At 31.3% G+C, this 21260-nt stretch overlaps 1 protein-coding gene across 1 annotated transcript in view; it reads right to left on the bottom strand.

Moving 5' to 3' along the window:
- The window catches only part of LOC134722053 (short transient receptor potential channel 4-associated protein-like), a 45984-nt gene that overhangs the window by 14354 nt on the left and 10370 nt on the right, over positions 1 to 21260 (bottom strand). Inside the window, exons 2-9 of the mRNA XM_063585487.1 lie at positions 17197 to 17319; positions 16183 to 16296; positions 7914 to 7974; positions 7380 to 7456; positions 6557 to 6716; positions 911 to 1021; positions 403 to 465; positions 127 to 189 (exon numbers count right to left, since the gene is read on the bottom strand). Of these exons, the coding sequence (XP_063441557.1) occupies positions 127 to 189; positions 403 to 465; positions 911 to 1021; positions 6557 to 6716; positions 7380 to 7456; positions 7914 to 7974; positions 16183 to 16296; positions 17197 to 17319 (772 nt within the window). The remainder of the gene's footprint in view (positions 1 to 126; positions 190 to 402; positions 466 to 910; positions 1022 to 6556; positions 6717 to 7379; positions 7457 to 7913; positions 7975 to 16182; positions 16297 to 17196; positions 17320 to 21260) is intronic.

Consider the following 21260-nt stretch of genomic DNA (forward strand, 5'->3'; position numbering starts at 1 on the left):
TATCCATATTTTTCCTGATCGATGAATAACCGAAATTCTTCCCATCAAAAGTCTTTTGGTTTGAACGTGTTTAAAAAGGGCTCAATACGGTAAAAAAAAATAAACAAGTGCACAACAAACACTTACAATCTTTCATTACAGCCAAGTTCACAAGTCTGGGCAGTAACTCTGGAATACCAAGTAACAACTCTGAAATAACAAAACAATTTCCATGACAATAAAACTTAATTATTTACCTAACCATATATTTCATTTTTTTGTTTATTTCAAATATACATTCTACTTTCTAACGAGTATAAATTAATAAAATTTATAGTCATCTAACAGTCAGCATTTTTGTTCAATTACAATCATAATAAATTTACTCTATATTAAACAAATTATAAATAGTATTATTCTTACCTTGATTAATATCTCTAACATTGACAAAACCTCGACTTCTTTTCTGTTTATTCTGGGCAAATACTGAAATTATAAAACATTTGTTTTATACCAATTATTTTGTAGAAAAGAAACTTCTATATTAACACCCTGGTTCAGAATAACAAAATACTGTGCTGCAAAAACATGTAAATGCAAAATTACACATGCAAGGTCAACATTGATCTGATTTTTGCATACAAAATTTGAAATGAAAACGAGATATTAATAATGTTTGCGATTAATAACATCATTAAGTTCATCCTTCTTGAAGAAAAGTTGGATTATATAGATTAATGGAATTTAATGTCCAAAAATTGAAACAGGCTTCAAACCCCTGTTGAGATAACTCTAAGCTAGTGTAGGCTTAATAAGAGAAGAACAGTAATTCAACAATCAAATACCAACATGACCATTACTTTCACAAATCTATGGATATCAAAATAATCTACATTGATGATATATAATATGATTCACATTACCAACTTACATGAAGATTTGTTTTCGTAAATATCAAGGTCAGATATTGCCACTGCCAATATTCTACAGAAGTTAGCAAGCTGTGAGTCAGTCAATGATAGAATCAGTGTCTTTATATTAGCTACAAAAGAAAAGTATATAACTATTTTGTAGCTTTGATAATATGCCTCTTAAATCTGGAGAAAATCATCTATCATCTAGGTTAGAATTTAATCTAAGAGCTAAGAGTGCAACGTCATCTAATTTCATTCTGGTTATAATTGGGTGCTTTACTGCAATATGATATTGAAAGAGAGAAAAATCATGAGGTCATTGGTATGGTATGACTGAAATCTTGAAAAATCCTTGAATACTGAAGTTTCATACTAATTTATGTAATACTCATTTTTGTATCATCAACAGCCATCAATAATAGGCGAATTTTCTTTCTTTCTAGTTCAATTTAATCTTCTGGCATTTACAACTTATTCATCACAATATTAAAACTGTTAATAAGGGCTATTCCATTTAAACATAGCTCATACCCACGGACGGCAAAGAAAAAAAATTCTATCCCTGGCTGTTGTTTGAAATAAATTGCTTCTATCCAGGTGTGTGTATTCATAAAAAATACATCTCTACATGGATATTGTTAGCTTGAATGAAAATGCTTCTCTGGGGGGGCTGTTTTATGAGTGGTGAGAGAATCATTTTTGATTTTTTTTTTGCGTTTGTTTGACAATTTCAGCCAAACCAAAACATCTGACATCCGAATCAGTTTAACGCTTTGAACCACCAGGAATCAAGGTTTAGTTCAAAGGGCATTTGCGACCGGGATCGAATTTGAAGAGAAAAAGGCAACCGGGTACGGAAAAGAAACGAAAAAAAATCCGGAAATCGTAAAAATTGACGATTTTTTTCAATCAAAATTTTACAGTCGGGAGGCTCTCAATCGGCTCAGTCAGGCTACCTCAAACAAACATTTTTTTTTTAAATTTTGGCCTTACATGTATCATTTGTTGCAACAAAATGATAAATAACAAAATATTTACTTCATATTTGTTGGACACCCATCATGCCCATTATTATACTGAAGTGAAAACAATTGTCATATTATAAAGTTCCTTGTGTGTTGCCTCTAGAAAAGGTGAGCTAAAAAGTGAAATGCCAATTTTGGTAAATTTCCTGCAACGCTCTCAGACCTTATATTAACACAAAAGTACCTAGCAACCATATATTTTCAGTATGTTAGTAGCAATCTACAGGCAATTTGGTTTCAAAAAAATAAATGCAAATTTTGATAAGGCCTATAAAAAAAATGTTGTGTTTCCGGTCAACCGTCCGACCGTCCTTCAGACCCTAGACTCAAAAGTTTTTAAAGCTGATGTGGGAAAAAAAATAATTTGTATACCGTTTTTTCTGAAGGAAAAAAAATAATTCTAAGTCCCTCAATCTTTTTATTGCCCCAAAAGAAAACAACGCTAATTTTAAACTCGAGGCTTATTTTTAGAATGTACTGGAAAGTGGAATCTTCTTGGCTAATTATATATGCGGGAGCATGTGCAGTAGTTATTTTCGTTTGTCAGTGTTTGAACATGGCAACACAACGCGTCCTATTCAATGTTCAACACGGAAAGTGTGACCATTAAAATATTTCTAAATTTTACAGAAAGTAACACACAAGAAAGTGTCCTGCCAGGTACAGTGTATATAATATATTTGTCTATCTGTAGGTTTGGGATGATGTTTGGTTCATATGTTCCTATAAATGAATCTGCCCCACATCTTCTCAATTTCTTTCTCTGACAATCCCAAACTTTTGGTCCTGAAATAGGGGAATTGGGTTTAAAAAGCTAATTTCCTAGGGGAAGTGCTGCCCAAATTTTTTTTAGGTTTGGCCTTTTTTTTTTTTCAGGGGTATTTTTCAAGGGGGTAAACTCAAAGTTATTTCAGGGGGATTTTAAAAGGGGTAAACTAAAAGTTATCTCGGGGAGATTTTTAAAGTGGGTTAATATAATCAATCTCTTTCTATTCAATCCCAAACTTTTGTCTGGTAACTGGAAATTGAGTTTTATATAACTTAAGCTTATTTCAAAGGGGAAGTGCTGCCCCTTTTTTAGGGTTTGATTTAGCTTTTATAGCTTGCTGTATTATATTTCAGTTGCTGCATCAAGGATGCAGGAGCTCTATACTTTTCACTTTGTCTATCTGTCCGTCAACTATTTTTGTCAAGCTAAAAGTCAAAAATTATATACAGTAGAAACATGAAATGTTATGTATACACTGTTGTAAATAATATAAAAAAAAAAAAAAAAAAAAATACCTACCTACCGTCCCTTCAACATTTCAAGGGGGTGATCGGAAACACAACATTATTTTTTTTAAGCCTAAATTTCCTGCAACATTCCAAGATTTTTTCATTTAACACAAATATACGTAGCAATCTGATTTTCAAGGTCAAAGTTCAATTTACACATTCACAGCTGCTTCAGTTTTATATGATTGTGAACTGTAGAGGGGGTAGGAGGGGTCCTAATCCTGAAATCCAGAGCTTAAAAACGCGAAATCCCAAGGTCCCGATTTAAATAAAGTTAAATCCCGGAATTTGAAAAAAAGAATTCCCAGATCCCGAAGGAGTAAATCCCGAAATCCAGAGCTTAAAAACACCCGATCCCGGAGTCCCGATAAAGGTCCTATCCCCCCTCAACTGTGCAAGTAGAAATTTTAAGATGCATAACTTTAAGATCTCTTAAATATTGAAAGACTGCCTTAATACTGATTAAAAGTTCAAGTTATGAATATTTATTATCAAACCTCAGTGTGCTTGCCAGGGGTGGACCAGGATCTCTTTTAAAAAATGTGTGCTCCCACCCCTCCACTATTTTTTCTCTTTTAAGCCCATTTTCCCTATTTTTAGGCCTAGAAGCCATCAGCCTTCCTTTGCCCCAACATCAAATCATTGATCCATCCCTGATTGCAACCAGGGGTATGTGATTTTAACAAACAACTCAATTAAATCCAATCATGATGTGCAAACAGTTGCATAAATTCATTGAACAAGTGATAACAAAAATATACAGGTATTTGAACAGAATACTTTGTATTGCCTTACAAAAAAAAATGACAAAATAATTTTACAAAATGTAGTTTAAGATATCAGCAATATTCTGTCGTTAGAATTGAAAATAATTTATGTTTTGCTTCTTCCCATAAATTGGATCTTGAAAATTTTTCCTTTCCTCTGAAAAAAATAATTATATAGTGAACTTGTACCCTTTACTTTCACACAATTCGGACAGTGTATTATGCCATTCCACATCCCAGAAACATAGGTACATACAGTATATATATAACAAAACAACACGATATACCCAGCAAAAGGTTTCTGACAGTGATTGTTGTAAAAAAACCTTTCTCATCTCAAAATTAAATTAATTTTGATACCCTCCAATTTTGCCTTTACAAAAAAAAATTAAGAATTTTAAATTTGCTTCTGTTGGTGGTAGTAAATTATAAAGAAAAAAATTGCTTCTGTAGGAGGTGTCTGCATGTAAAAACCAGATGCTCCGCAGGGCGAAGCTTTATACGACCGCAGATGTTGAACCCTGAACGGTTGGGGCAAGTATGGACACAACATTCAAGCTGGATTCAGCTCTAAATTTGGATTGTGATTAAATAGTTGACACAGCATAGGTTTCTGACACAGAATGAATGTGTTCTAATGAACTTAATTTTTTTGTTTTCTCTTAGAGCAATTCACTATGCTGTTGAATATTAATCCTCTCAAAAAAATGTTTGAAGAAATTTTCTTTTTATTTATGAAATTTCAAATGAGATAATTGAACCAAATTTTTTTAATCACATCCCCCTTTCCCTTATTCCAAAACTAATCTCAATTAAAATTTCTAATGGAGTTTGCAACAATAACTACTCATTTAAATACATCATAAAATATTAAGATGTAAAAATAGTGCTTGTTATCACTGAATGGTAAAGATTATTTTAATTTATCAGTTGGTAGTAAAAAGTGAATATACATTGTATATTGTATATATAACAAAGATTTAAGTTGATTCTGGACAAAGAAAGATAACTCCAAATAAAAAAAAATCTTACAATTAGATATTTCTAGCTTACTATTCTGTACAAAGAAAGATAACTCTAATTAAAAACAAAATTGCTATTTCACAATATTTTGCAATAAGATATTTCTTGCCATTGCGCAATACTGTGCAATTGAAAAGACTTGCTATTGCACAAAACTTAATATAATAATTTTAGATCCTGATTTGGACCAACTTGAAAACTGGGCCCATAATCAAAAAATCTAAGTACATGTTTGGATTCAGCATTTCAAAGAACCCCAAGATTTAAATTTTTGTTAAAATCAAACTAAGTTTAATTTTGGACCCTTTGGACTTTAATGTAGACCAATTTGAAAACAAGACCAAAAATGAGGAATCTACATACACAGTTAGATTTGGCATTTCAAAGAACCCCATTTATTCAATTTTTGATGAAATCAAACAAAGTTTAATTTTGGACCCCGATTTGGACCAACTTGAAAACTGGGCCAATAATCAAGAATCTAAGTACATTTTTAGATTCAGCATATCAAAGAACCCAAACGATTAATTTTTTGTCAAAATCAAACGAAGTTTAATTTTGGACCCTTTGGACCTTAACGTAGACCAATTTGAAAAAGGAACAAAATGTTATAAATCTACATACACAGTTAGATTCGGCATATCAAAGAACCCCAATTATTCAATTTTGATGAAATCAAACAAAGTTTAATTTTGGACCCTTTGGGCCCCTTTTTCCTTAACTGTTGGGACCAAAACTCCCAAAATCAATACCAACCTTCCTTTTATAGTCATAAACCTTGTGGTTAAATTTCATAGATTTCTATTTACTTATACTAATGCTATGGTGCAAAAACCAAGAAAAATGCTTATTTGGGTCCCTTTTTGGCCCCTAATTCCTAAACTGTTGGGACCGAAACTCCCAAAATCAATACCAACCTTCCTTTTGTGGTCATAAAAATTGTGTTTAAATTTCATGGATTTCTATTTACTTTAACTAAAGTTATTGTGCGAAAACCAAGAATAATGCTTATTTGGGCCCTTTTTTGGCCCCTTATTCCTAAACTGTTGAAACCAAAACTCCCAAAATCAATCCCAACCTTTCTTTTGTGGTCATAAACCTTGTGTCAAAATTTCATAGATTTCTATTAACTTAAACTAAAGTTATAGTGCGAAAACCAAGAAAATGCTTATTTTGGCCCTTTTTGGCCCCTAATTCCTAAAATGTTGGGACCAAAACTCCCAAAATCAATACCAGCCTTCCTTTTATGGTCATAAACCTTGTATTAAAATTTCATAGATTTCTATTCACTTTTACTAAAGTTAGAGTGCGAAAACTTAAAGTATTCGGACGACGACGACGACGACGACGCCAACGTGATAGCAAAATACGACGAAAATTTTTTCAAAATTTGCGGTCGTATAAAAACAACACTTCTATTGGTGGTGGTGGAACAGAAAAAAACACTTCTCTACCATTGCCAAACTTGAAAAATATCACTTCTATGGGGGTACCTTGAAATTTCAGGTGCCTTCCTTGGGGTTGAGCTATGTTTAAATGGAATAGCCCTAACTAGGAACTGTATACTTACTTATTCTATGTAGATCTAACACTTGTCGTTTAGACTGTAACATATCCTCTATCAATTGACAAGCATTTATAAATGTCTTTGTATGAGATAACAATGTAAACACATAATTCAGTACTTCATCATCCTCCATTAGAATATTAATCACATGATCACCGATACTCTGAAAAAATAATCACATGATCACCAATGCTCTGAAAAATATTATAACATTAACATGATCACCAATACTCTGAAAAAATAATCACATGATCACCAATGCTCTGAAAAATATTGTAACATTAATCACATGATCACTGATGCTCTGAAAAATGTTACAACATTAATCGCATGATTACCAGTCTAAAAATTGATATCAATACAGTCCAAGGTCAGGGAAGTAAATGATGAGGCAAAAGTTTAATATCAAATTAATATGCAATAAAGGATATCACAACAGTTTAAAGTCAAAGCTACTTCCAGTAGGAAAGCTTCAAAATGATGTTTACATGTGAAGGGTTGTTTAATGGTATTCTACAAATATCAATACATTTTGAAAACAGTAGTCCTATAGCTCATGACGATGAAATGGAAAGGAAGATTATAAAAAATCTTTTAAATTTTTTTTATTCTGTAATTTGAATGCATATTTTATTCTTGATCTATCTCCTTTCTGACTGGTGGTTTTATCTACACATAGTTACAGTTGAGATCTAGGTATTTCTCTGTGTATAAAAAGAAACACTATATAGTATTTTCAATCTTTTAGCTAAGGATTGAAATTTTATAACAATAGATTGTATGGTCCATCCAATTTCAATATATTCTTGCACATATTTAAACTTACAGTTGTAGATATTTTTGTCAAAATTTCCAAAACCAGACTCTTGATTCTGAGTAGCAGGTCAGACTCTGGATATCCAACTAAAAGTACAAGTAAATATATCATAACATAGAGAAGCTTTTCTTTGTATATACATAAATTAACAATTTGTTTTAATTGAATTTGTCTTCCTTTAGGAAGATGACATCATAAATTAACTCTAAAAACTGTGCTGTTCAAGAAGTTTTTTTTTTTTGTCTTTGAAGTGATTATAAATAACACATGCAATAGGAAAGAGGTTAACTTTCAAGGATTATAAACTAAGGTCGGGTTGTTGTCTCTTTGACACATTCCCCATTTCCATTCTCAATTTTATACATGTACATGCATGACGATGGTGGAGTCAGATTAAACAGGTGAGCAATGTCTAATTTGCAAGATTTCTGGATTGATTATTTGGTATTTAACAGCACTTTCAACACTATTTTGCTACTTCATGGTGGTGCAATATTTCTGATGTGGACAAACTAACTATTGAGAAATGTACATATTTCTTACCTTTGATGTTTTTACATGCCTGTGGAAACTGTGTATTAAACATCAAAATTCTCATCAATACCTTAAAAAGAAATCATAATTAGTGTTATAAATCTTAATTTTGTTTATGAAACTTTTAGTAGCCAGATTCAAAGTGATTTGTTTTTAACTGAGCATTTAAAAATATGTATGATCTTTGTCTATCCAGAAATCATGTACAAAAATGTTTTATCAAATTTAATTAGTATTGTGTGCAACAATAAGGCCAAAATAAATTAATAGTGTGTTTCCGGTTTCCTGACCCTACCTCCTTTTCTGACGTTGACCCTAAACATTTTATTGACAAAAATAAAAAAAATTATGAAAAATCCGGATTTTTTGGTCTGTCCGGATCTGACTCTTTTAGAAAACTACTGATCTTCAAAACGTTTCATAGCAATGACCAATATAAGTAAGTGAAGTGTTTCAAAAACCAAGATTTTAAATAAACAATCATGGCTGAAGCTATTTATTAGCTGTCAAATATGCAAAATGTGATCACATGTTTGCAAAATATAATGACATCAATTCTGGATTATTACAGTATGATGAATCTTTTTTAAGAATAACATGATGGTTAAAAAAAAGTTTTATGACATACAAAATCATGACAAGACCATAATTGACAAATAATTTTAAGAGTAAATTGAGATCAATTTACTGCTAAAATCAATCCAGCTTTTGTTGTAAAATATGCTCTTACCAATGTTGTAAAAAAATGATCTCAGACATAATATGCTTTTGGGGATTTGACAGTTGGAGTAAATGATAACAAGAGACAGACAATGTGTAATGAGAAATAGAAAGCTTTCCCAAGTAGTCAGACATGGTATATGATTCATGTTCATTTATAACTGAATCTGCCCCTGCACCATGTCTACTTTTATTCTTTTAAATTTTCTCTTAACTGGTCCCAGAACAGTTTATACCAGCATTTCCATATATTAAATGACAAAATATTCTCACTTTTCTCAAAAACAGAAATTTAAATAGTCAGAACCCCACTCCTTAAGATTAAATTCTGTCAAACATCAAAACACATGTATTTATTAAACAAAGAGGGTGCAAGAGTGTTACCCCTCAAAAAATCATAAGCTGCTGCTTAGCATCTATTCACAGTGTTTCTACTACCAAAAAAAAGGGGGTGGGGGAGGGTAGGAATATGTTCCCACATGTATACCCTTAACTTAAAGTTATGTTTAGCTTCTGCAGATATAAAAAAAAATAATTGAAAGAATTTTTTTATTATTAATGAAAATATATGTAGATTTTATTAAGTACTATTACAAATATCAAAGAAGCATGCAGGCACATCAAATGATTTCATTTGAATCTTTTTCTGCTATCATTGATAGAAAGAAAAAATCAAAGAGCTGAATAGCTCTGAGGGTGAAGACGGCCCTTGTTTCTATTTAATTTATGTTTTTGGAAAGGGGGGGGTATCTTTTGATAGTTTTCATATGAAGAATGAAAAAGAGAACAGCTAGAACATGTAGAAAGGTTCACAATATTGAAATCAATTGTTGTTTATGTAATTTTATTTCCTTAGTTTAGGATTCAATTTGGACCAATGGAAGAGATCTGCATCTTCTAAATCTAAACATTTGATTAAAGTTGATAGCTAATTATCTAAAACTCAACTGAATTCTGTCATTTCACAACATCTACAACATTTTTTGAAATCTTGATTGTGTACCACTGAACTGCAGGCTAGGGCCATTTTCTATTTTTTGTGACAGTACTCTTGGATTTTTAAGTTTTTTCTTTAGAAAATGTGGACTGAAAAATCTATTCGGTTATAAATTTCCATTGTTAAAGTTCCAAGTTACAACTCTCATCACAGGGCAGGCATGATTCCAGGTGTTTTCAAGTGGGTCCCTTGAACATCAAATTGGGAATTTTTATCCAAATTGGGAATTTTTTATGCATACAATCTGAAATGAAATAATATCATTTTCCTGACCTGTAAAAACAGAAAATGTATATTAAGTTTCACCTGAACACTGCTTGAAGAAGTTATTGGATTCAGACCAGGGAAAATGTAATACATGAATACCATGAATACCATTGCACATGATGCACTATCATCTTAACTTTGGTAAACAAGGCATATATACCAGCTAACATAAACCTATGGCACTTAAGCAGTTTAACTATTTATTCGAATTTCAAATTATCTCAAATTATCCCATAATATATAAGATATCTTATATAACATATTAGATTTTTATAAGATATCTCATTTAATATATGAGATATCTTATATATTTTTTTTTTAAAGATATCGTATATTATATATTATGATATATATAGATTCTACCGCTCCATTGAGTGTAATACGATATTTATCCACTCGAGACAGTTTAAAAAATTTCAAATTTAAAACGCAAGGCTTGCCCGAGCATTTTAAATATTTAAAATTTAACTGTCGAGAGTGGATAAATATCGTATTACACGAGATTTAGTGGTGGAATCTGTTTCTCTAATGATTTTCTAACATTATGCAGGCACACTTATTCCTTCTTTTCAAATGATCTGCAAAAAGATGTGTTCTTTCTATATGCAGATCAGGCATGGTCGCCTTTTTTTTTTGCCGTCACAATGGGAAATTCAGAGGAAAGCAAGAACATTCGACGTCATAATCGGATTTTAACCAATGAAGTACTGATAACAAACAAAACCACAAGTTCATGATTAATTTTTTTTTATACAATGGGTGCAGAAAGGGATAAATTGACGAAGAATTAGAGAAATAAGATATCTTAAATAATCTTGTTTATAAGATATCTTATATAATAAAGAAGATATCTAATATCTATTATAAGATATCTTATATAGTATATAAGATATCTTGTAAATCTACTTTATATATTGTATCTAATATATAGTGTATAAGATATATCATTTTGTTTATAAGATATCTTTTACAATGTATAAGATATCTGATAAAGAAAACTATATGAGATATCTTATAAACTATAAAAGATATCTCATAAATTTTATAACATATGCATGTAAGATATCTAATAAACTTTATAAGATATCTTATAAACTTTATAAGATATCTTATAAACTTATAAACTTTATAAGATATCTTATAAACTTATAAACTTTATAAGATATCTTACAAACTATATAAGATATCTTATAAAGTTTATGAGATATCTTGAAGTTAGATTAAATAACAAAACGGCTTGCCATATTAACCACTGAAAAAAATCATCCATATCTCTTGAAAAAGTTCGATAATGATGACATCGTATTTCAGGGGGGGGGGGGGGGGGGCTAATTTCTTGAATGGTCAATCGTCAACATTATTTTCAAAACCGCTCAAACTTTTGTCTTTTAAGAATAGAGCAAAATATAAAATAATTTCATTTACAAAACAGGTTTTAATCATGTTCCATAAACGGCTCTGCTGGGCGATCTGCTTTTATAAGATCGGCGCCCATTAAAATTTATTCATCAATGTTATATCAAAATTTGAATTTGATCTTTGCCGAGGTCTGCTTTGACACCAATTTTGACAAAAAGCAGGTTTTTGATCAACCTGCTGAGTGATCTACTTTTGGGAATTCAAATACTCCCATAAAATTTTATTCAATTGAATCCGACTGCTAAAATTGTTTACCTCACGTTGACATAATTAAATCATTGTTAATAAAATGCGATTGTAGTCAGCATTCTTATCCGGATTTTACTACGTTTTGACGACAAACTATGAAAAATTATAGTTAATACCGACTTTTATTTTATTTTCCTAAATTGGGAATTTATATTCACATACATTTTTTTGGGGCCGCTGACAGATTTAAGGGCCGCTGAGCGGCCCTAAACTATATAGTGGAATCATCCCTGCAGGGAAACAGGTACTAATAAAAAAAAAAAACATATGAGTGATGTAAACTGTGTGAAGTTTGTTTCCAAATCTTAATTTTGAAATATTTGTATATAATAAATATGTTTAAACTACAAAATGCAAATTTTCATTATTTTTTTTTTTTACCATTAATACAATGATTATGTAGGTACACAAAACTTTAGTTTTAATAGAAGACTACTAATCCAATGAAATGTCACATTTACATTAACTTTTATTTTAGTGGATATTTACTCATCAATTGAGGTGCTCCTGAATTGGAGGAAGATTCTCAGAATTTTTACAGAAAAAAGTGGTCTCACTAATTAGCGACAAGAAGAAATTTAGCAACAAGAATAATGTTTTCTTGTCGCTAAATAGTCTTCTTGACGCTTTTTGTCGCTTTTTGACGCTTTTGTCTCTAATTAGTGAGACCCGAAAAAAGTAATAAAATCGTTTCTTTCCCTTGTCTCAGGTAACCCCACGATCTTTGTTTATTTTGAAAGTTGTTGATCTACAAATTAAAGTATTGCATGTTGATGTTTAAATCATCTACAGTAAACAGTATTATGTTTAGATTTAACAAATAAAAATTTGTAATTAGTGCACGATCTCTAAGAATGATTTAAATAACCAGTGAACTGGTGAAGGATATCCCTGCTTCTTCCAAGAATGACGTCACTATAAAATACAATGTAGGTTGGATATATTTAGAATATCTCGTCATACTAATTTTTCCGGATTGTAAAATAAACGTAAAAAGTGTAAAGGAGAGTTCAAGATACGATAATTTCGAGAGAAACAGAAGGGAAATGTGTAAAAAAGTGTTTAAAGTCAAACTATTCATTTCTGGGTCTCCTTCTCTTCAATCTAAGTAATTCCGGGTCCGTTCGCGCCCATTCACGTTTGCGCCAACTCATGTTCGCCCCCTTTCACTTTCACACCCTAATTGTTCGCAACTAATCTTAATTGGTTTTGTGTTTAATAACTCTGTAAGCAAGTGTTTTCTTATAAGTATAATTGTTGTCATTGTCTCAAAATAAAGTGAGACAGCTTTTTTTTTTTTGTGTTGAATAAATCTTAATCATGTTTTGGATAGCGTAATCCTTTCTAAATAAAGTGGTATTTTGTCAACGTTTTATTTAGCGTTGAATAACTCTTCATCATGTTTTGGTTAGTGTATTACTATACTTTGTTTCATTGACCTCTTTCATAATGAAGTGAGATTCTGACTATTTATTTTTCTGTGTGTTGAATAAATTTTATCATGTTTTGGTTATAATAGTGGATTGCTATATTTTGGTTCCTATATTTTATTGTTTCGTTGTTTCAGATCAAAGGGCTTAAAAACAATTATCTTTTGAGTTTTTCCTTTAAAATCTTCAATGTTTTACTCATACCAAGCTATAGATACATTCAGTATTTACACCAAAGCAATTTAAAACAACAATCATGATTTTCCAATTATTCAACTTGAATTTGAATTAAAATTGGGCGCGAATGAGTATAGTGCGAACGGACCTTGGGTGTGAATGTGCGAGGTGCGAAAGTGTATTGGGCGCAAACAGACCTGATACCACATAGTCTGAACCCCCTTCTCCCACAAAATATGAAGTAAATTAACAAATTGTTCAGCGAACAATTGAAGTCTTTCCACTAGAAAAGATCTATTTTTATATTGAAATATGAAAAATCAGTTTAAAATGTTAGTTCCTATGGCTTTATGACGTCCTATTAACCTCTGACCTTGACCTCAATTTCAAGGTCACAAACCATGGACCTTGAATCAAAATATCCTATGTCTTCAATATGTTTGGTTAATGAGTACTACCACTTGACGCGTAATTTTAAATGTAAGATGGACAGAAACTCCCTTTTATTGTATGCGCAGCCTTTCAACCAAAATATACAAGTAAGGACATGTCGCAACTAATAATTTATGAAAAATTATTTGTCAAAATGTCATACAGTATTTGAAAAGAAGTGAAAATAAGCCAAAATCAAAATTTATAATATGACCTTGACCTTTGACATTGACCTCATTTTCATTTTTAGTACCAATGACCTCATGAAGACCCTAGGTCTCTATCAGTTATGGTTTACTAGTTGAAAATGCATATCGCTTGAATCAAATGAAAAAGGGGGAATAACTTTCATATGGAGTCCCCATAGAGCTATGGTTCAAACAAATATTCTTATCCTAAATATGTAACGAGCAATTTGGTAAATTAAAATCTTTTACGGTTACGAAGGAGAGGTGGCCACAAGAAAAACAGTGTTTGGGGAGATAACTCTTACAACGTAATGTATTTTGTTATAATTACATTTGATATATGTTTCATTATAATACTTTATTCTGATTGGCTAACTGCACATCACATGTTATTCCTCAAGCAATTGCATCACTCAATAAAACTTTTCATTCATGATAACACGTGGTCCCACAATAAAGTGCACAGATGAATTGAATAAAAAAGTTATAAAATTCGTGTTTTCATGATCCTAGCTAAAAAAAGTAATTATAAGTATCAAATGTTTCTTTTTGTAACCTCATAGGGTTGCAAAAGCGTTGACCGTGTGCACATTTTTAGAATGAAGCGCTTACGCTTACGCGCTTCATACAAAAAGTACTTCGGTCAACGCTTTTACACCTCAATGAATTTACAAAAAAAAAGCATTCAATACTTAAATGCAGTTGTAAATTTTTAAAGCAAAAAGAGTTAATACTAACTTTCACTTTTTTGGATGTTCATGTACATTTTGTATGTATTTATTTTTCTCAACTACATGAATTTTTTGGTGTGTTTTTAATGATATATTTGAGTAGTCCAAATAATTATTACGTCTGGCAAGGCTTTTTAAATTTTATTCTGGGACACCTTCCTATGACCACAAGGCTATGTTAATTTTTTTCTGGGACGCCTTCTAAGGAAGCCTTCCGGCGAACGTCTTAGGAAGGCGTCCCAGAAAAAAATAAAATAGCCTTGTCAGACGTCATTATTATTTGGACTAATACATGAGATATTGGATATTTTTATGCATTATTTAACCAGTCGAGTCTTTTACAGGATTGTTTGTTTAATGCTGTTTAAACATTACTGAAAAAAAAAACACCTTAAATTTGCTAATTATTTGGCATGAAAGTTTGATTTATTGAAAGGGACTCATAGTTTTCCATTTAATTTTAATAATTGTCTAATGGTTAAAACAATAGCTTCGTTGTTTACTTTTATACACAACAACATATTCACTTTGGTTTCGTTGTTTACCTAATATTCACTATGTACTTGGTAACAGTTATTAATTAATTGAATAGAAAATATTATAATAAATATTATTGGAAGCCGAATTGACGTCAAATAGGTGCCGATTTGACTAGATGCCAATTTAACCAGGTGCCGACTTGACTTGTACGTTTCAATTCCTCTGCGATCGTTTGCGGTATTTTCTTGAGAAAACCTATTTTCCATCATCAAAGAGAAGAAGAAACTGCTTGAAATGATTCCCGAACGCTTCGTGATTGTTAAAATAAGTTTAATTCACTCAAAAAACAATTTTAAAACTTGCGATGTTTAAACAAGAAGTTTCAAAAGCACGTGTAAAAGAAGAAATTAACCGGTGAGAGTGGAAAATCCGTACATAACATATATCACTTTAGTACGACTTTTAAAGCAAAACAGTTTCATCCTTTTGTAAAACAGTCTTTAATATACCTATCACATTAATGTTTGAAGGGTCTTAAGCTTATTCAAACCATATAAGTCGGTATGAAACACCAAAACGGAATGATAATAACCGATTACGTTTTGTAGTTTACAAAATTCTGGACTGGTTCCTGTCAAACTACAACACTTTGTTCGACTGTAGTGGAATACAAACAGAAACCAGTTAGTTTGTAAACTGGTTCCTGGCTGATTACTACACAATGCTCATGCATAATGATAACACAAGCACATTCCAGTTTGTATTGATTAGTAAATACGAAACCAAGCGCGGTAGGCAGAGAAATCAGGCCGGCAGTTACGGAACAATGACTGCGTCATTTTCCAAAAACAAAATGAATGATGTGAGGGAGTGTCACTCTGGTCAACCCCATAGGGGATTGACGGCTTGAAGCCGTCTTTCCCCAAAAAATGTTTTAATAAAATAAAATGTTTTACTTACCTACCTTACCTATTTTTTTTCAGGGTGAAATAGGAAACACACTATTTATTTATTTTGGCCTAATTATAAATAAACTAGGACAAAGATATAATAAATAAAATACAAAATAATCATATACTGGTAGCACAAATCTTAAAACAAGAAATTTTGAAGTTGTAGAATAAAACTTTTTCGTTCAGAAGATATCCATTATGGCTGCAGGTTTAAAGAAGACAATTTGATTGCTACCTCAACACCACCATGTTCATAGAACTGTGCTGCATATTTTTGTTGTTCATCATCTGCATTTGACTCTTCATTTGATCTCCGGGGTTCAAAGTTCATCAAATTACCCAACAAAGTCTGCAATAAAAGATTAATAGTTTAGGATTATGGCAATTTTTTTTGTAAATTTTACATTTATCTGTTAATATATCGTCTCTTAACATGCACATTAAAAAAAAATTGAAAAGGTTTCATGTCTTACTTGCTCCTGCGAAGGTAAAATAGTAATGTTGATTGCCAAAAAGTAGAAAGATGTGTAATGTTCACTTATTAAAATCTAACATTTTTATCAATAAAATATAGAAAACCTAAAATAACAAGAATATGCCCATAGTATATGGATACCCTAATTGAAATTGTCATTTTCTATGTTCAGTGGACCTTGAAGGTGGGGTTATAAAATTTGACATTAAAATTTGAAAGATCCTATCAAAGGGAACATGTACTAAGTTTAAAATTGTTTGGACATCAACTCCATCAAAATATTTAATCTGAAGCTGGAGAGATAGAACGAACTCGATAATATTTGGACTTTTCCTCAACAGATTCAATATTTATTGATCGTGATACAGCTAATGTCAAAGTTTCATCATAACATTTGATGAAGGTTTGACAAGTTATTTATGTCTGGATTTTTTTTTTCACCTTAACACTTTATAACAACTTGATATAAACTGAAAAAATACATTTATGACACGAGTAAAATCCAAAAATATTGATTTTCACAAAACACTGCAAAATTGCAATTTGCTTAAGGCTGTACTGTGACCTACAGTTGTCTAATTGGTATTAATTATACCACATCTTCCATTTTATAAAACATTTCAATAAATACCAAACAGGTGTTCTATTTAATAGTAACTGGAAAGGACAAAATTTTTAATTATTTTCGGTCATGCATGGGTAAAAAATCTCAACCCCTTCTCCCTTAAATTATATCCAGAAGACTATTTCATGTCTAAATATAGAACCATTTACCTTGAGATTCTCTAAACACAGATCATCGTCTGCATCCATGTGTGTGCTAAAGTAGTCCAACTCTGCTACGATCTCAGGGATACCACTCCCCTCACCTATCTCCTCAATCACATGTTCTGGCAACTGGAGAAAAACAAAAAATACATAAATACATTACAAGTATGCTTGGGTAGTCCAACTCAGCTACTATCTCAGGGACACCACTCCCCTCACCTATCTCCTCAATCACATGTTCTGGCAACTGGAGAAAAACAAAAAATACATAAATACATTACAAGTATGCTTGGGTAGTCCAACTCAGATACTATCTCAGGGATACCACTCCCCTCACCTATCTCCTCAATCACTGTAAATTTTCACTGGGAGTAGGAAAGAGAAGCACAAATATGGCAGTGATAGGTGAGCTTGGGAGATATCCTTTATTTATTGAAGTTATAGTTAATATGTTTTCTTACTTATCACGTTTAACAAGTACAGAAGACCAATTATTGTCTGAAGCTCTCCTTGTATCAAAATCCTTATCAAACCATAGTAAGAAAAGTTGGTTTAATTCTATAAATTCATTAGCAAAATACTTAGACATAGATTTATCACAAGTTTTTAAAATGAAATTAAACTTGAAAAGATTTATTTTAAACAAACTTAAATTAAAGTATAATAAGTTGTGGTATTCATCTTTAAATGATGACAGAAAAAATATGTCATTTGGAAATAAACTTAGAACATACAGACTTTTTAAGAGAACTATATATTTTGATCCTTATTTGGCTATAGGTTATAGGAATCTGAGAATTCAGATGACAAAATTCAGAATTAGTAATCATGATTTAGAAATAGAGAGAGGCAGATACAGGGGACTTCAGGCAATGGATAGAATTTGTAATCTTTGTAAAATTGAAGTGGAAGATGAACTCCATTTTTTACTTAAATGTTCATCTTTGGAAAGTGAGAGAGTTTCCATTATTTCTAACATAGTTAAAAGTTACAAAAATTTTCACAATTTAGACTATCAATCACAATTTATTTGGCTAATGTCCAATGAAGATAGTCACATTTTTAATCAAGTAAGCAATTTAATTAATAATTTAAAATTTAAATGTTGTTCGAGAACAACTATTAGAAACTAAGTGAGTTTATATATTTTACTGTAAAAAGACAGAGGCATAATTTAGAAATTTAGATATTTATAAAGCTTCTCATTTTAAATGTAGGATCATGAAAGCACCAGGGGAAAAACCAGAATATTTAAATTTAGTTTCCTATATTCAATTTTTTTAGGATCACTGTATTTGTCAAGTTGAAACATGATACATTTTATGAATACACATTAGTGTGTCTTTCTTGTCTTTTAGTTGTAATCATTGATTTAATTGTATTCAAATAATTGTAATCATTGTACCAAATTTAACTTGTGATTATTCTGCCTGTAATGGGCGTCTTTAATTGACAATAAAATATATTTGATTTGTTCTGGCAAGTGAAGAAAAACAAAAAATATAAAAACATTACAAGTATGCTTGGGTAGTCCAACTCTCATGTTCAGTCTAATTTTAGAGTGTTTTTTTTATTAAGTGAGTAGAAAGATGTATTCATCTTTTCTATTCCTACATATTATTATGAATATTAAATCAGTATAGACCCCACTCAGGATTATGTCAGAAATAAACTGAGTAGGATGAAATGATTTTATGTCCATCATAGCAGTCAAGTACAAACAAGAATAATATTATTGTCACTTCCGAAAAGATTGAACCTCGCAAAATATTGATAATTTTTTATCAACTTTGCGTAACAAAAAGCAAAGGACAAGGTATGATAAGGGCTATTTTTGTCCCCCTCTCCAAATAAGTTTAAATTGATATCAATGATGGTCTTAGTGTAGACACTTGAAAAAATAATGATTTTATTGTGTTCCGGTGAAGGGAAGGTTGCCTAGCAACGGTTTTTATGAAGAATGAAAATTATCACATATTAATTGCTTTATCAGTAAAAATTTTAATATTTGCAAATGATATTGTTTGTCCAAGAAGAAGTTGAAGTCACAAATGAAAATACCCTTTGATTTTGTTTATTATATGCTTAAAAACAACCTTGGCAACAGAAATGTTGCCTAGCAACGGTTAAAAAATTGGTGCTTGCCCCGGCCTCTTAAGTATGAATTAAGCTGTTGTTTGAAGATTTTTTTTTCCATTTGGTGTTTCATCCAATATTTTTTCATATACATCTTTTTTTTTATTCTTTACAAATTCCATATTGAGCATAGCAACACAAGTGTTGCTTAGCAACAGCAAACCATGTTTGAATTAAAGCCAACTACAAACCAAAAAGTCATCTATTGAACAAATTAAATTGAATTCAATGCACATTGTCTTTTTGTAAACATGTTTAGTTAGAAATGAAAACTTAGTTCAATTGTAGGTCACTACACGCTGATCAACAACTAAATTACATAACAAGTGCATATCAATCATGCAATAATAGGTTCTTTATATTTTTTGAAGTATGAGCTAAGTTATTTTTTAAGAATATACTTCTTATACGGTGTTACACTATAATATACACATCTAGATTATCATTATTTTTTGGACGAATTCTATATTCAGTATAGAATCCCACATCTCACTAAGCAACATCAAACATTTTGTTTAATTTGTAGACCAGTACAAAATCTTTGTTTCAATGTGAAAGTCTTTTCATGAAAACAAGAATGTATAAGATTTAATAATTTGAGATGAGTTTAAACAGTTTTTAAAGATACTTAACAGTTAATGGAATAAAAGAGACTATCTTGTACCACATACAGACATTGTGTGGAATAAAATGTCTAATCCAGGCGATTACGAATTAATATGATGTACACATGTAGGGGTTGGAATAAATGTGTCCTCTGCATGGGTACAAACCTATGGTGGATTAGAACCGACTCATCAAGGCAAAAAGGGGGGTGTATAAATCATTTTTTTGAGTTATTAACGAGGCATTTAACCATGAAAGTTAAAGGTCAATTAATTGGACCTTGAGATCAACGGTAAATGTCATAATGATATTGAAATTGAGAATAGAAATGGAGAATGTATCAAAGAGACATCAACCCGACCAAAGAAAAAACAACAGCAGAAGGTCACCAACAGGTCTTCAATGTAACGAGAAATTCCCGCACCCGGAGGCGTCCTTCAGCTGGCCCCTAAACAAATATGTACTAGTTCAGTGATGATGAACGCCATACTAATTTCCAAATCGACACAAGAAACTAAAATTTAAAAAATACGAGACTAACAAAGACCAGAGGCTCCTGATTTTGGGACAGGCGCTAAAATGCGGCGGGGTTTTACATGTTTTACGAGATCTCAACCCTTCCCCTATACCTCGAGCCAATGTTGAAAAGTAAACGCATAACAATACGTACATTTAAAATTCAATTCAAGAGAAGTTCGAGTCTGATGTCAGGAGATGTAACCAAAGAAAATAAACAAAATTAGACTGTTATGATATCTGAGTCATGGCTATACACTGTATGCCAAATATCACAAGTCAATGTATAAAAACTAAATAAGTGTAGACCGGGACAAGTGTGTATGAGAATAAAATTCCAAAAAAGAAGAAAAAAGTAATATGTTTAACATAATTAATCCATTCATTTCATTTGAAGCCAGGGAAAATTGACAAAGACAAAAGAAAACTGAGTACAGAATAAACTGTTTTCTTTCACGATGAAATGGACTATGGTTTGAATGGTTTTACAGTAGTAATTTTGAGGCCCTTTATAGCTTGTTGTTTGGTGTGAGCCAAGGCCCCGTGTTAAAGGCCGTACATTGAGGCTTAAATTAAAATATTGTTTGTTTGCAGTTTACCGACCGACCCTTGAAAATCCTCCCGACTGTGAAAATTTTATTGCTTTAAATTTGAAGAAATTATTTTTAATACTTCTATAGACGAAATCCGGAAATTCGGGTCCTTTCCGGAATTGGTTTAAGTCTAGGTCAATTACACGTTTTAAGTTCGTTTTTTCTCGCCTTCCCGTCAAGCGTTCATGTGACCGTTTAATTATAAAGCACATGGAAATT

This window comes from Mytilus trossulus, chromosome 6 (assembly GCF_036588685.1).
Source record: "Mytilus trossulus isolate FHL-02 chromosome 6, PNRI_Mtr1.1.1.hap1, whole genome shotgun sequence".
Lineage (NCBI taxonomy): Eukaryota > Metazoa > Mollusca > Bivalvia > Mytilida > Mytilidae > Mytilus > Mytilus trossulus.